The sequence below is a fragment of the Arvicola amphibius genome, chromosome 6 (genome assembly GCF_903992535.2).
Source record: "Arvicola amphibius chromosome 6, mArvAmp1.2, whole genome shotgun sequence".
Classification (NCBI taxonomy): Eukaryota; Metazoa; Chordata; class Mammalia; order Rodentia; family Cricetidae; genus Arvicola; species Arvicola amphibius.
The window spans coordinates 58043245-58060758 of record NC_052052.2 but is presented as its reverse complement, the minus strand read 5'-3'; the positions used below and the strand labels follow the sequence as shown (position 1 = coordinate 58060758).

The 17514-nt window shown below is 42.8% G+C and overlaps 1 protein-coding gene across 2 annotated transcripts in view; it reads left to right on the top strand.

Moving 5' to 3' along the window:
* Window positions 1-17514, top strand: part of Focad (focadhesin) — a 282441-nt gene that overhangs the window by 49207 nt on the left and 215720 nt on the right. For both annotated transcript variants that reach the window (XM_038334886.1, XM_038334887.1), the window contains exon 5: window positions 8580-8684. In XM_038334886.1, the coding sequence (XP_038190814.1) occupies window positions 8580-8684 (105 nt within the window). The remainder of the gene's footprint in view (window positions 1-8579; window positions 8685-17514) is intronic.

Sequence of the window (17514 nt, the reverse complement as noted above, 5' to 3'; positions counted from 1 at the left end):
TGGTCGCACCCACCTGTACAAAATGGTAACAACAACCTTGAGAGGGACGTGTAAGCTCCTTTTAAGCACAGCAACAGGAATTTTAAAAGCAGTGTGGCCATTCTCCTTAGGTTTGCTTGCATAAGTGGCAATCATATCAGTACATTTCTAATTGGTAGGGGAGAAGGGGTGGGCCAAAGCTATAGCTTTTCCATTTTTGGGCACATCTGGACAAGTCCCAGGCTTTGTCCTTATTTGATTATCACCTGTTGGGGCGGTGGGTGGTAAAGAGGTGGTGGTTGGCCCAGGCCTAGTACTTCAGGAACTGAGGCCTAGTTCTTATCTGAGTTATTAGGGGTCTGCCGTGATATTTGCCTGACCCTCTCAACTGCTGTTCAGGGGAGAGGTGGTAGCTACTTCTATAATAGATGAAAGAAATAGATTTAAGTAGTTTTGAGTTGAGGTGTTTGAATTGGATTAAATATAAAGATGCCTGGAAAGAATATATGCCAAGAATAGCACCCTGATTTCACGTTTGTATTTTCTCTAGACCAGTGATTCCCAATCTGTGGGTTGCGACCCTTTGGGGAGGTTGAATGATCCTTTCACAGGGGTCACCTAAGACCGTTAGAAAACATGATATTTACATTACAGTTCACAACAGTAGCAAAATTACAGTTATAAAGCAGCAACAAAATAATTTTATGGTTGGGGTCACCATAACATGAGCAATTGTATTAAAGGGTTGCAGAGTTAGGAGGGTTGGAACCATTGGGCTAGACAGTAGGGAATATTAGAACACTAAGTGTTAGAAAGAGCATTAGTTCAGATTAGCACATGTTGATTATGGGGTCATTCAGATGCTGAGGAGAGACAGTAGGCAACTATTGATTCCGCCCCCCTTTTTAATGATGCATCGTAAACACATTCTACTATGAATATACTAGGCATAATATCTAATCAGCTCTTTGTTGCTCTGATTAAAGTTTTTTGCTTTGAGTTGTTAATTAGCTGTTCTGTGTACCTGAGACTCACACAGCTTGCTTGTCTAAAAGCTAATTCCAATTCCTGAAATACTCCTCAGAAGGCTACTTTCTCAATTTTAACATTTAAAATTTTTATTCATTTGTTTTTTCGCTGGAGGACTATTTTGTTAGAGGTGGAGAGGAAAAACAGCAGGGCAGGTGGACTCAAACCCCTGGTAGGCTCTGGAGGAGGGAGAGAAAGCCCAGACCCCAGACCCGAATAATCACACAAAAGCTACGTTAATTACAACACAGTTTGGCCCACAGCTCAGGCATATTCCTAGCTAGCTCTTACATCTTAAATTAGCCCATTTCTATTATTTTATATTTTACCACAAAGGTCATGGTTTGTTCCCTTTTTTTTTTTGCTTCTTGGGTGGCTACATGACATCTGCCTGACTCCACCTTCTTTCTCTCTGCATTCAGTTTAGTTTTTTATATTCTGCCCTGCCATAGGCCAAAGCAGCTTCTTTATTAACCAATGGTAATAAAATATTCACAGCATACAGAGGGGAATCCCGCATCACGGAGTTTCAGAGAAAGCATGGTTGGGCTTTGGCCAGTATCAAAGCATGAGAGGCAGAAGGGAAAGTTAAGCTTTTCTCAGAAAATCAGGTGGGCTGCATGGACGAGGCTCTGTAAGTGGCTGTCAGCCATGCTTTTGTGTTTGTGGCTTAAGACCAGTGCTTAATAAAAGATATGGTTACCTTTAAGTTTTTGCTCATAGTGTTTATTTAGGAGATAACCAGATGTAATCTATTTGTGTTCAAAGTCCTTCCTCAATTGAGATTATAACCCCATCCCTAACTATTTTGAAATGAATTTAAAACTTCGCACAAGCACGTAAGTACTTGATACTGAACTTCATTCTGTACCTCTGTCTTCCCACCCTACTTTTTTTTAAACAATTAAATCAAGTTGTGCATATGTTTTTTTTTTTCTAATTCCAAGAAAAGGGTGGGCACTTTTAAGCTGTGAAAGTAGCGAGTGGTAAAAAAGTTTTTTTTTTTTTTTTCTGTTATTTAAAGGGAACCTTGGATATTAGTGCTTATTATTAGAGCTTAAAGGAGAAATCCCAGGGCAGGCAAGCTGTAGATCTTGGCAGCCTCCCTCAGAAGAATGGAGGAGAGAGAAAGTGATGTTGTTAGTTAGGTTGGCAAGGAGATGAGCCACAGGGACTCACAAAGGCAAGTGGCCTCAGTCGGAACCCCTGATGTTTTGTAGAGACTAGGGGGGATTGACTGAAGTTTTCTGTCCCACCAGGTCCCACAGACGTTTAGCCCCAAAGAAATCACACAGAGGTCTACATTAGTTATAAATTGACTGGGCCATTAGCTTAGGCTTCTTATTAAATAATTCTTCTAATTTACATTAGCCCATAATTCTCATCTATGTTTGCCACATGGCTTGGTACCTTATTCGGCCACGCAGTCACATCTTGCTTCCTTTGAGGCTGGGTCGCCACTGCAGACTGCACTTCCCAGAATTCTCGTTGCCCCACCTCTACTTCCTGCCTGGTCACCCTGCCTATACTTCCTGCCTGGCTACTGGCCAATCAGCATTTATTTAAAATATAAGTGACAGGGTATAGATCATTGTCCCATAGCAAGGGGTCAGGAATTTACAGAGGAGGAAAATTACATCATCTCATTAAAGGGATAGTTATTCTGCCTATCGCTTTAACATGGCTTATGGTGAACACACCTCCCTCAGGGGTAGTCCTTTGGCCAGATGATTAACCTGCCCAGCTGGATTAACTCTTAAGGAAGGAGACAATGCGATGTCTCTCTCCAGAAGTGGATTCCAGTCTTGGCTGGGAGGTAACAACTTTCCTTATTGGGCCTTCAATGCTACTGTAACACTCAGGCCTTGAAAAGATAGCCCTGAGATCACTTAGGATCTGGATTGGGAATTTACAGACACTTCTGACATTTCTCCTTCCAGCCTGGACAGGGCTGAGGCTTACGGTCTAGGGTTTAAATTCAGGCCCCACCCCTAAACTGCTTGTCTTATTTCTGTCTTATGTGCTCGAGTTATCCCCTTTGAAGAGGAAGCCCTAATTGCCCTTTAGGAAATTGGGGATGCCATTTAATCTGGCCTCTTTCTGTTTATTGAGGTCATTGGGTGTGGTAGTTAGGCCATACCTCCAGTGGTCCTATCCTGGGGACCTTGAAAATGCTCCAGTGGTTACATTGGTCTAGCAGCAGGATGCAGGAAGGTAAAGAAGTCCTTAACTGTGTGTGGGCGGAGAAGTGAGGGAGAAGTAAAGGTGAGAGTTCCTAGCCTTACAAAGCCCAGGGAGGGAACCAGGAGAACTGGGGCCAAGGACGCGTTAAAGTCCCTTAGAATCTCTGCTGGGGGCTCACTAGAGCCTCCTTCCCACGGGCTCCTCCTCATCTTCCCCTTGGATTTCAGAGACTGGACTGGAGAGATGAGCCCAGGATCAACTCTTAGGCACTTCCACAGCTGGTGGAGTGACAGTGTGAGGTTCTTCAGGTGCTTGGTCCTCAGGGAAGTGTCTGTAATATCTCCAGATGACATAACATCTTTACCAGAAATTCTGAGCAGTTCAATCCCTTTGTGGTTGCTACGTATTACTGGAGAAGTTGAGACATCCCGTTTTGGGATTCTCGTCTCATTAATAAAAGAATTTAAGAGCAGACCCAAAAGAAAGCTTAAGAACAGTTTTATTAGAGTTTCAAAGAAAAACTTTGGGCCAGGCAGGCTGTAAATCTCAGTAGCTGCCAGGAGGAGAAGGACAAAGAAGAGAAAAAGCCAGGTCAGCCGCATGGTGGTCAAGCAGCCACATGCTGGGAGGGGAGCTCCAGAGGAGTGAAAAAGCCTAGACTTAGGCCCTGGACAACATCCAAAAGAAAAGGCAGAAGAAAGCAGAAAAACTGTCCCTTCCTGGGTCAGGACTCAGGTGGGCAGATGCAGTCCAGCCGCATGATGCTCACAGGGACTCATGAAAAACTTGCTTTGAATTATCTTCTTTTTAAAAAATCCCCCACCCCACCCATTTTTGGCAGGTGCTGATGAAAAGTAGGAAGCATCAGGACTGGAAAGCCCCACCAATGTTAGTTTTTTTTTCCAGTTTATTTATTTTTTATTAAAAATTGCCATCTCCTCCCCTCCTCCTATCCCTTCCCTCCCCTCCCCTCCACCCACACCCCCACTCCCTCCCTCTTGAGGCCAAACAGCCATCAGGGTTCTCTACACTATGTTGAGTCCAAGGTCCTCCCAACTCCCCCCAGGTCCAGGAAGGTGAGCAACTGAACTGACAAGGCTCACACAGAGCCCGTCCATGTCGTAGAGACCAAGCCCATCGCCATTGTCCTTGGCTCCTCGGTCAGCCTCCACCATCAGCCACCCTCAGAGAGTCCGATTTGGTCGCATGTTCCATCAGTCCCATTCCAAGTGGACTTGGTGGTCTCCCATTAGTTCTGTCCTGCCGTCTCAGTGGGTGAACGCGTCCCTCATGGTTCTGACTTTCTTTCTCATGATCTCTCTCCATCCGCTCCTCATCAGAACTTTGGGAGCTCAGTCCGGTGCTCCAATGTGGGGCTCTGTCTCTATCTCCATCCATCGCCAGGTGAAGGTTAAGGCTCACAGTGAGCCCGTCCATGCTGTAGAGTTCACATTCATTGCCGTTGTCCTTGGTTTCTCAGTCCTCCTCCACCGTCAGCCACATTCAGAGAGCCCGGTTTGGTCCCCTGTTCCATCAGTTCCATTCCAACTGGACTTGGTGGTCTCCCGTTAGATCTGTCTCACCGTCTCAATGGGTAAAAGCACTCCTCGCGGTCCTGGCTTCCTTGCTCATGATCTCCCTCCTTTTGCTCCTCATCAGGACCTTGGGAGCTCAGTCAAGATTGCCGGACAAAAAATGGGAACATAGGGGTGGGGTGGGATGGGGGGAGGGGGGATGGGGCAAGAAAAGTGTGAAGTGGAGGATGGGAAGAGCTTGGGGGAATAGGATGGTTGGGATATAGGAAGGGTGGATATGGGAACAAGGAATTATATATCTTACTTAAGGGAGCCATTCTAGGGTTGGCAGAGGCTTGACTCTAGAGGGGTTCCCAGGTGTCCAGGAAGACGCCCCCAGCTAGGTCCTTGGGCAGCTGAGGAGAGGGTGCCAGAAATGTCCAGATCCTATTGCCATACTCATGAATATCTTGCATATCACCATAGAACCTTCACCTGGCTTTGGATGGAGAAAATGACAGAGCCCCACATAGGAGCACCGGACTGAGCTCCCACCAATGTTAGGTTGAAGGAGTGATTCTTTCAAGGCCCGGTCCTAATTCTCCCTGGGATGTGGAGGAGCTGGGGATGTATGGATTTTAAGCCAATGCCAGTGAAATTAGAACCCTATCTTTAACATGAAGAAGAGTTTCTATGCATGCCCCGCCAAGTGTTTAAAATTACTCTAAAGCTTGTTTTTCCTATCTGATATAGATGGACATCTTTCCATCAGTTTACAGATTTGCTTGAATCATTATTAACAAACTGAGACTGTCCTGTAATGCTAGGTTTGCCATAGTTCAACTGTTTCCCTACCAGCAAACATGTTTTCTTTCTTTCATTCTTTTTTTTTTTTCTGTCTGTCCGTCTAAGTCAGAGAGATCTGGATATTTAGAGTAGCAATCAAGATTGTCAAAACAACGACAGCAATCCCAGTGGTCAAAGCAGGTGAGATCTCCGTCATCTGAAGAGGCCTCCAGGAGTGCGGCAAACCCTGCTAAGACAGTTAGCATGTGTTCACGCTGTTGTCTTGGCCTGTCTTAGGTGGGCTGCTCTAAGGCTGTGGCCTGTCACCCTGCAGATGTCCATCTCGTCAAGAAAAGGTTTGGTTCTCAGTCAGCAGCCATGTAACCGCAAATAGCTTTCTTGTGAAGCAGCCAGTGAGGAAACATCTCTGAACCCCTGGAGATCATCCTGCACCTCCCGCTGCTGTGTAAAGACAAGAATGCTCCCGCCCCGTGTTTGTGTGCTCCCAGCAGACCCTGTGACTGCCCCGTGGAGTCTGCAGACCTGTCCTCACCTGTTCTGTCACCCCCAAAGCAGAGGCTCTCAGCTAAAGCGCAGATCCAATCCATTCAACATTTTATTGCAAGGCTTTTGGTGTGGGTCTGTGGTCTTGGCCCTGTTTTTCCCATCCATCCTCAACCCCAAGTGTATATCAAACTGTCTGTGTTAGCATGAAGTATTTCCAGTAGCTTTCTCTTATAAAATATAATATACTATGTACACTATAAATCTTTTTATGTACTGTAAAATTTTCTCTGTTTCATTTTATTGAGTCACAGTGAGATTAATTGGTCATTTTGTTGAACGAGGTAAAGGACCATGAAATTGAAATAATCATTAAGACCGGGTATGGGAGCAAGGCTAATCCTTGACAGTCATCCAAGAACATGCATAGAAGACATAATCTGTGTGTGTGAGAGAGAGTGTGAGAACAAGCAGGCATGTATGTGAGTGAGCCTGCTTGTTCGTGTGCATATGAAAGCCAGGGGTCAATGTTAGTATCTCTTACTCAATTGCCCTCTGTGTTTTTTTCCCCCACCTTATCCTTTAGAGCTGAGAGTCTTTCACTGAATCCACCTCTTCCGTCTACCCCATTCTAAGTCCTGGCATTGCAGACATGCACTGCCATGTCTACATTTGTGGGTTCTCGGTCACCAAACCCAGGTCCTGGGCTTGCACAACCAGTACTTTACCTACTGAGCCCAGAGAGAGCGAATCTTTGCTGGAAGGCTTTCATTTAGTGTGGAGGCCTGTCTACAGTAGAGTCATACAAGAGACACCCCAGACATGTGCAGTCCCTGTCACAAAGTATTTATCTGTGACCCTTCACTAGCACGGGCATATTAGAGGGTTCCTAAGGGGAAAATGACTATTGAAAATATCGTGGAAAATTCCTCAAGTGGAAGGGAAATGTTGACAGTCCCAGAAGAATCGACTTAGTAACTGAATCTCAGGAGTGTCAACAGCAGTGCTGTGAAGTGGGACCATAACATGAGCTATGCATCTGAGCTACATACAAACAGTGCTCAAAATTTTCCGATAGATGGGACAGAGGTGGCTCAGTGGTTAGGAGCTCTGACTGTTCTTCCTAGGGCAAGGCTTGATTCCCAGCATCCCATCAGATAACTCAATTACTTGTAACTCCAGCTCCAGGGCCTCTAACACCTTTGGCCTTTGCAGGTATGCATACACACAAATAATAAATTTAGTTTTTCCTGGTAACCAGATTAAAAAAGTATAAAGAAACTGATAATGCTAATTTTAATACCAAACTTTATGTAACCCCAATATCAAAATCTTATTTTAACATGCAGTCATATTTTATGTTTTTTCTGATTTTTCTTAAAAAATTATCTTGACGTGTATGGTGCTTTGCACGCATGATATCTGTGTACCACATGTATTTCTGATGCTCACAGAGGCTAGAAAAGTCAATGGGTCTCTCGAATTGGAATTCCAGATGCTATGTGGGTGCTGGGAATCAAACCTAAGTCTTCTGGAAGAGTAGCCAGTACTCCTAACCTTCTCTCCAGCTCCTCATTCTTTCTAATTGAATTTGTTTTTCCCACTCTTTTTATATTTAAGTCTTTAAATCCAGCATATGTTTTATATGCACCACATCTGGATTTGGACAAACCACATTACCTGTGTGCATAGTAGCCAAGTGTGGCCATGGCTGTTAACTGCTGTGGTCTATTATATAGTCAAATCCTTTGCCAGATGGAAGATTTTAAATGCATTAAGACATACAGTCAGTCACAGCTCATGTAAATGCCCCATATTGTGGGAAACTTACGTCTTGTCCTGACCCTAAAGTTAATGTGGATGGCGAGTTCTCTGTTCTGAATGGTAAATGACCAGTGACATGCTAGGCACTTAGGAACAATATTAGCAGTCATGATTTTTAAATTTACTTAAAAGTTCGTAAATTATTTTATTTCTAAGATTTCATTCTAGTTTGTAAGACATTTTAAAAGGGTACTTTTTGATATATTTATCCTATTTCTTATAGAATAAAGAAAAACTTTAAAGTATGTTCCTCTTTTTATTAATTTTCTTTCAATGGCTTTTGTTTTGCTTTAATTGGTGCCCTGGCTTACTCTTTTGCATGGTTGATCCACTTCATATGTCTGGTTATTTTTCATGGTCTGCTGATATTTATAAATGACTTGATCATTTATTCTGGGTAACTGATGTGGTCACTGAGTCGAATTATGTGGGCTAATGTTTGCTTTTTTTGTTGATTGATTTCCCCCAAGTGTGTGTAGGGAGGAGATTGATTGAGTCTTTGAGCATGTTTTCCTTTTTCATATGTGGGTCCTGACTGTGCTGAAAAGTGCCCACTGTTCAGTGTGGGTGGCAGACTCTCAGTGGTTCCAGAATGGTGAGTTTGGAGGGAGGTGTGGCTCGTTAGAGCACTGGACTAGTGTGTGTGAGGCTCTGAATCCAATGTTTAGCATCACAAGAAGGAAAGGCAGCAATAAGTACCTGCTTAGCATATTTTTTTTAAGTTTGGGACATTTAGCACATTATTATATTTCTTTACAGGAATATGACTGGTTTGATAAAAGCCCTTGTGAAATTATTACAAATCCAAGCACTAAAGGAAGGACAAATTGGGGAGAAGGACATTCGGGATATATACACTATCAGGTGAGTCTTCTCTACTGTTGTATTTATTTCATTTTATTTGAACATTACATTTAGTGTCTGTGTGTGCCCATGTATGTGAGTGTATGAGTGTGAGTGTGCATGCATATGAGTCTGCATGTGTGGGAATATGCATGATTGTATGTGAGTGTGTGTGTGTGTGCTTTCACAGAAGCTGAAGGATAACCTTTGGGAGTCGTTCTCCGCTACCACTGAGCCCAAGTATCAAACTTAGGACATTAGACTTGGCATCATTACACTATTTCGCTGTTCTTTTCTCTCCTTTTCTATTTAAAGGAACTTTTATATCATCAGCTAGATTATGGACAAGATGTCATTTCTTAAGAATTGTTATGTTTTCATCCAGTAGGATATGCACACAGTCATTGTGGGTCTTCATTTCTCAGGAAGTGACTGTTTCAGAGACACAGAAGTGAAAGAGTTGAGCACACGCTGAGCACCCCCAGTATGGGCTTCAGGGGAGCTTCTTTGGTACAGAGATCTGTTACTCAAAATCGAAGTGACTTTTTTTTTTTTTTTTTTTTTTTTTTGCTTTAGAATATGTAACTGTCACTGTGCTTCATCTGGCACTTGGTAGGTGGAAGCAGAAGGATCAGCACTTGGGAACAGAGGAGACCTGTCTCAGTGCTAACAACATGCTACTGTTTTCTCCCAGGGCAATGAAAACTGAAGAGCTCACTGAGCAAATGTTTTAAAAGCATGAGTGTCGGGAGCCCAGGGTTGGGTAGGGCAGGAAGGGCAAGCTTCTTTCCATGGAAAGTAATAGGAGACACTTGTTTGCAAGTGCAGTTACCCAGGTCAAGGTCTAGTGAGGAATCACATTTGCTTTTTCTTTGTCATCTTTAGATTGTGATAGGGTGAGTTGGGTATGAAAAGAAAATACAAATCATTAAGAACAGAGTGCACTGGGGTGTCATACTCAGTGCGTGCTGGTGACCTCACTGCCTCACCCGCCAGCTTCCAGGAAGCCATTTCTTAACAGAAGGGTTTTCTGCAAGGGACCCAGACGATGTGCACAATGAGTTCATGTTATCTCAGGAACAAAATTTTCGTATTTCAAAGAATGAGGGCAGGGGAGCATAAATAGGGAGTTGGTTTAGGGGTTGGAGTCGGGATGGCCTGTAGTGCTTTGAACTCCCAGCACCTGTAGTAGAGTTGACCGCAGGCAGGATCTCTGCGGGCATGTCTGGAACAGTGTTGCCTGTGAGCTCCGTGTGCTTGATGGTCAGTGACCAGTGTCTGGTCCTGCAATGTTAGTGTTGCCTAGGATCTGTCTCGTTTTTGTGAGTGTATTATCTGTGGCTTCTTAAGCTTTTTTTTTTAAAGGTTAGATTTGTATTTTATATATTTTTCTAGGCATGTTTCCCAATGTCTTTAAATATATAACAAAATGTGGCACAATATCTCATTCCTTTTTTTTTTTTTTAAAGCCCTGACTGGGTTGGAACTCCAGTGTAGACCAAGCTAGTCTTGAACTTACAGATACCCATTTTCTTCTGCCTCCTAAGTGCTGAGATTAAAGACATTCATCAGCACACCCATCTGCACTGAAAATACTGTAGGAAACAGGTTTACAGCGCAAGTTTTACAAATGGTTTTATTTTGCTTCCCCCATCACCCTCTCCTCCCTTTCCTCTTTTTCCTTGTTCCTTTTCTCCCTTTTCTTTCTTTTAGCATGATAGCAGTGCAAGGTTAGCTTGCAATTTCTTTCTCATCTATTACCCTGAGCAGAATTGATCCTGTAGAGTTGGTGAGTTGATCCTAGTATTTCTGGAGAGGCACTTGTAAACCCCATCTTTAAAAGAAATTCAAAATTTACGCCTAAATTTCTGGTATAGAAAATAATTTCATGTTATTGTTGTTCCATTATTTACTCATTTTTCTATAGAGAAACTACTAAGGTTTTTAATAATCCTGTATGACAGTTTTATTGGAATATAATTCACAGACCATGTGAGGGATACATTTAAAGTATACAGTTTAGTGGTTTTCGTTCACAGTTATGCAATTATCACCATAGTCAAATTTAGAACATTTCTCCCTCCCCCAAAGACATTCCTCACCCCATTAGTAGTCAGTTTATATTTCCCTCCTACCCAGGAGAGCATTTCAAATCTTTGGTTCTCCATATTGCCTGCTCATTAGAACCACCTGGGCATGCTTCAAAAGAAACAAACGTAGCACCATCCAAATACTTCACCAGGCTAGAGTCTCTGCTAGAAGCCCTATGCGTTTTTAAGTACTCCCAGGTGGGTCTGATTCTCAGCTGGTACGTGGGGCAGCAGCTCTGGGCCCTGCTTAAGTCTAAGGTGGACACCAGAGGCCTGACAAGCACCCAGGTGATACTGTTGCTGCTTGTGCTCCCACCCACTGTCACCAAGTAGCAGAGCCACTGTAGCATGAGCAGCACCTGGGAACTTGTTAGGAGGCATCTGCTTGGGCTGCACTGTAGGCTGCCTGAATCTGAGTCTGTAGTTTGGAAGATTTTTGAAGGTAGCTCACGGACTCATTAATGTTTAAGAAGCACAAGTTTAGATGATGGTGATGCGAACCATTCTACTCTACTGAAACAGTATGGTTATTCTTATTCTCATACTGGTTGTCCTTACTGTGTGTGACTGACTTCACTCATCCGCCTTGCCTCACCTCTGTCCCTTCTGTAATTCACTCTGTCTTACAACTTGTTCTTCTAAACGTAGCCTTATTTTCTCAAGGCAGTAGGTATAAGGTGTGGCTAGGGAGCCCAGTTTAAGGCACTAAAGATAAATGGGTATGTAAGGTTTGCCTTCAAATAAGGAGGCACACTAAGAGGTCCAGAATCAATCATCCTAGTTGGTAATGTTTATGGAGAGCCCTTCTGTGAATGGCTGTTTGGCATTATAAATCTGTAGAGTGTAATCGAGTGTATTAGAGCCTGAAGTTTCCCCAGAGGGGATTGCGGATGGCAGGAGCAGAGGAAAGGTGAGACTGGAGTGCAGATTCCCCTCGAGAGAGCTATGATTACCTGAGCCAAGCATAAAATTGTCACGCTGCTTTGGAGCCTTCTCTGCTATGTGCTGGTTAGCAGTAGCAACCAGCTTTGCAGAGGCAGCTGGGGAGCTCCATAGAAAGCATGAGACTTGATATCGACTCAGAACTTTAGTGAGAGGCACAGGATTAATGTAAAAACATAGTATGGCATATAACTGGCCTTTTGAGTGTAAAGCTAATCTGTATTTTTCATGATATTAAGGACTTTGCCACTTTGTAGCTGTGTTTTAAAAATATTTGCCTTTTTTTTCTTCAAATAGCTGCTTTATTTGAATCATAGTGACACAGAATATGTGGTCATTTTAACAGGTCTGTGGAATGGCTTATGGCATGCAGGTGTGGGGGAGAATATGTGAGGACCAGGACCCATAGTGAAGCTGATCCTTCTGTTGGGCTCAGCGCTCAGTGGTTCTCAAAAAGTCTACACATAAAGAAGACTTGAGAGATGCTTAGAACCACGGCTTCTCCGAGTTGCTTGTCGGAGAGTCTCATTCATTCCATAGTTTTCAGTGACTTGGGAATCAGCAATTTCATCCAGTTCCTTCCTGATACAGATGTAGGTCATTTTGGATCTCACACTTAGAAAGTCTTTCTTCAGCCCCCAAGAACTTGATGGTACCACATACGGGCTACCAAGGCCCAGAAAGTTTAGGATAGAGGGTATCTTGAGTGGGTTAGCCCCGCCTCCTTTCTTCAGTATGACATGTATGCTCCTCAGCTTCAAGGAACTGAGTTTGTCTTACCACATTAGTTCTTTACAGTGGAGAGGCTGGGAGTAGAGCTATAGGATGGTTCTAAAGAAAAACCAGCCACAGAGTAAGCAGATGGAGAGAGAGAGCGAGAGAGCGAGAGAGCGAGAGAACAGAGAGAGAGAGAGAGAGAGAGAGAGAGAGAGAGAGAGAGAGAGAGAGAGAGAGAGAGAAGGAGGGAGGGAGGGAGAGAGAGAGAGAGAGAGAGAGAGAGAGAGAGAGAGAGAGAGAGAGAGAGAGAGAGAGAACATAGCTGGTCATAGATCCATTCAGTGAATTAATTCCATGTCTGTAACACATGCTAGTGTCTTCACGGTCAGATGGTGGGTGGGTGGTTGTGGGAGCAGGAGACGAAGAGAGTCTTAAATACCCTCTTAGAAACCCACACAGGTTGTCAGGGCTTCCTATGCATAAGGAGTTTATCCTCAGAGTTTTCCATATGTGGTTTTGCAACCTGGGCCTGAAGTACACACTCACTGTCTTGGAATTTGAGTACAGCTGATTACTGACTGTGCTTCGAGCAGCCCTTCTCAACCCGTGGGCCACAACCCCATGGAATTGCATATCAGAGATCCTGCATATCAGATATTCACATTATAATTCACAGCACTAGCAAAATTATAGTTGTGCAGTATCAACGAAATAATTTTATGGTTGGGGGCCACCACAACATGAGGAACTTTATTAAAGGGTTTCAGCATTAGAAAGGTTGAGAACTGGTTTAGAGAAACAGCTGAATTGTTTGTGTTGCTAGTAAAGTTGATCTTGCTTCACCTAAAGTGTGGTTGTTGAGTCTCATGGCTTACTCAAGATTAGACGGCTCCATTTTAGCAGGGGATGGGGGTAACTGGGAGAAAGAGGAAATACATTTTGTTCTTGCAATTAATTAGCTCAGGAGCCCTAAACAAGTACGAAATGCCAAGTGTGTGTCTCATCTGCAGCTGTGTATTAGAACCCGCTAAGGAACTTGTCAATATACCTGTGACTGAGCACAGCTTAGAATGCCTGTGGGTCAGCCAGAGGCCCCGGGCTTCTCAGTTTCCCACGTAAGTCCCGTGAGAAGGTCTTGTGGGGAATTGCTAGCCTGTGGTTCCAAGGAAGTGACAGGGATGCATTGTCAGACCTTCAAATCTTTTAATAAGTGGAAGGATTCTGTGTGAATTTTTCTGATTAAATGCTGGCAGCCAATCCCAGTTTTTTAGTATGAGGTTGGCAGACACAACATGTCTGCTCACAGGATACAGTCTGTGGGCAGTGAAGTTTATGACCTGCTTTAGGGACTTAAAAATGTTTTCTGTAACTTTAGAAATGCTTTTCTGCTTATAAACAAATTTTAAACTAATTAACATATTTTTCATTTTCTTGCTATTAAGACATCTTTTAGTTTAGACTTTCTTTTCCCTTTGTTGGGTCTAAATTGTTGGCTGCAAGTGTGAATATCTAAATTTTTATGATTTGTCAATTATTAGAGGCTAGTTTTCTCATTTGCTTTGTAATGTGCTATTTCCATGAAGTTTCATCGTGTGCTTTGCTTTTAAAATTTTCTCTGCATATTCATATTATGGCAATCTTTTTACGGTCTCTCTGCTCTCAGCAAAAGTGAGGAAATAGCTGTGAATTCATGAGCAGTGACTGCTTGTTCCAGAATTTGTGCTTTATTCTGATGTGCCAGACAGTGGCTGACATGCACAGATATCAAATGTTCAGAGTCCTGTTCGTGGGAAGCTGTGCTTTCTGGAGTGAGGGAATATTTAATGACTTGGCAGATGGCTACTTTGAAGTAGGTGATGGGGTCAGTAGCCGAGGATGGTTGGACCCTGAGTGGATTGAAACTCTGCACCCTGCATGTGTGTTTAGTCCTCCGTTTGTAGTTTTCATGGGGTTGATAGTTAAGGATTTAAGGATCCCAAAGGCTGAGCTACTTCGTAACTCATATTGATTCTCTGATTGAAGTCAGACTTATCCTTTAGGGTAATCGAATACAGAAAAGTCAGACAGGTACAGAAAATATTAATATGTACTTACAGAAATGGCGTTGTGGTTGTGGGTGTCAAAATACAGCTCTATTTTTAATTTTGGTATCTTTTCTTCCAAGCATGTAACTTCTTGTATCTCTTGCTGTGTATTTTGAAGGAAGACATGCACCAGTAACTTGAATAGTTCAAACATTTTCTCCAGTGTGAACACTGTGCCATGTGAGAACTCCACGTGCTGGAGGGGCCCAAGGAAGGCTAGATAGTGGCTGCTTAGTGCTCAGGGGATGGAGAGCTGTGCATGACTAAGGCCATAGTGAACCAAGACTTTTGATTTCATTTGAAGAGTAGTAGGAATTCATTTATCCATTTTTAAAAAAATGTATGGGTATCGTTTAGGATTGCATGTTATGTTTAGTTGTCACTTAAAAAATTCTTGTAAAAGATGGAACCCTTTCTCGCCCGTTCTGTGTCTTTTATGGCATTGGCATTTTTGAATTTCATAAACAATGCCGTGTGTGTCTGAGGAGCACACACCTGGCACCAGTGATGGCCATCCTGTTGTTCATTGGGTTTAATTTTGATCACCTCGCCACTCTCTGGCCACTTCCCGTCTGTCATAACTAAGGAGAAATCTGCGGTGGAGACACTGAGGCTATGCAGAACCCTGCTTCATATTCCTAATCCCAGGGTTCACTGTGATGGCTTCAAAATAGTGACACCCTCCCCCCCCCCACTCCTCAGTATGTCACATCGCTAGTGGCAAAGGGGCACCCAGGATGCTTTTAGAAGAGAAGATGACAAGTTATCAGGAACAGATGAGATTTTAACTTGGAATTATTTTTTCAGGGAAATGCCCCGTAATACATTTATTATACTAATGTACTTTTCACAACACACAGCTGTTTCTAAGATAAAAAGGCTAACACTTTAAATAGTATGTGGTTGGCGGTGTTTATTGTGATTTTGTTTGTTTTTGTTTGAGACAGTATTACCATTTAACTTGGCAGACCTGGAACTCATTATGTAGAACAAGTTGGCCTTGAATTCAGAGGTTCATCTGCCTCCCTCTACCTACCAAGTGCTGGGTCTAAAGGTGTGCACCATCCATTTCTCTATGTGTGTATAAGTGAGTGCAGGCATGTGGAGGCAGGTTCTCCTCCCCTCCCCTCTCTCTCTCTCTTTCTTTTTTGAGATAGGGTTTCTCTGTGTAACTTTGGCGCCTGGCCTGGCACTAGCTCTTGTAGACCAGGATGGGCTCCAACTCACAGAGATCCGCCTGCCTCTACCCCCCAAGTGCTGGGATTAAAGGCGTGCATCACCACTGCCCGGCTGAGGCTGGATCTCTTGTGGTTTACTGATGCTTGCACCAGACTAGCTCATGAACGCTTATGTGCATCTGGTGCTTCTGTATCTACTGTGTCTCTAAAATCTGTAATTCATGGGGATTACAGATTCATGCTACTGTGTACAGCTTTGCATTGGTTCTGGGATCTGAACTCAAGTCCTAAGGCATGTGCTGTGCAAACTGAGTCATCTTTCTAGCCCTTAAGTTTAGAGTCTTTAACTTAAATTTCATTGTTGTTATTTTGAGGTTGGTTCTGGCTATGTGGCCCAGGCTGGTTTGGGGTTTATGTTCTCTTCCTCAGGCCGCAGAGAACTGGGGTTCTAGGCATGTGCCATCACACCTGACTGACATTTGAAGATTGTTTAGTGCTTCTTGTTTTACTGAGATATAATTTATACGCCATAAAATTCTTTTTAGGTGTATGACTCAGTGGACTTTATTAAAGTCAGGAAATTGTCTAACTCCACTTCTACTTTATTTCAGATTGTTTTATCAACTCCAAAGGAAGATCAGTTATTCCCCCCCCCCACCTCCAGAAAGCATTATTTGGCTTGCACATTCTATGTGCAGAATTTCATGTGATGAAACAATACAACATACGGTCTTGTATATTTGACTTCTTGGCATAATATTTTCAAGGTTTCATCTGTGTTGTGGCGTGCACCAATGCTTCATTCCCAAATACATGTGTATACAACCTTTTAATAACAGAATTTCTTGTTATGTTTACTAGGAAGAAAACTTTTAGTGTGTGGCTTTTACATTTATCCTGAAGGTAGCTACTTAAAAAGTTATTCAAAATAAGCCTTAGTTTTTATTCCTGGTGCAGGTATCACATAGCCATTATTGTAGGTGAGAACATACCATATGTAATCTTTTTTGGGGGGGAAATGGTGTTTACAGTTCTTCTGAAAACAGGTTAGCCAAGTTAAATGTAGCAGGTACCCTAGATCTATAGTTCACTTTAATGTGTTTGCACTCACCATTGGAGAATTACCATCAGGATCTTCTTTAAGAGACCCTTCCAATTTTGTACTCTGACCTAGGAATGTGTGAACATAGTTTAAATTTTCTACGTTTCAGTTGAGGCTTATTGAAATCTTTACGTAAGGACCAGAAGGAGGAAGATGAGGAACGGAGTGTCAAGGTTACTTCTGCCCCTGGACAAGCCAGTGGGCTAAGTAAAGAAAAGAGCAAGCCAGGGCCATACTAGGTGATCATGGACAGCAATGCCTTGCAGCGTTATTGGCCTTCTCTGCAGCCTGATTTTTTTTGTCTTCATGAATGTTTTGCTTCTTACTTCATTCTTTTCTCTCTTCCAGCTATGAATGTCGTTGTTTCTGATTTTTATTTTATTAATGATTCTAATCACGTGGGGTTTACAGTTGTGATTGACATTCATACCTGAATAACAAGCTTATACATATTATACATCTTTAGCTAGAAGTGGCCCCTAGAAAATGTGCAGAGTTTTCTAAATCTAGATACTGATATAAAATCTGTCATAGTTTCAAGAAAATGTCTAAAGCCATGAAAATAATTCTATTTTTCTTTTTTAGCTTATTTATTGTAAATGATAATGGCATGTAACTGAATATAAGAAAAAGTCTTAGATCCTTAAGTACCAGTATCTTCCGGACCCTAAGTCATTACCTTCTTCTTAGGAGATCACTTTGCATTAACAGTCTGGTTCTCATTTTAGTCATCCCACG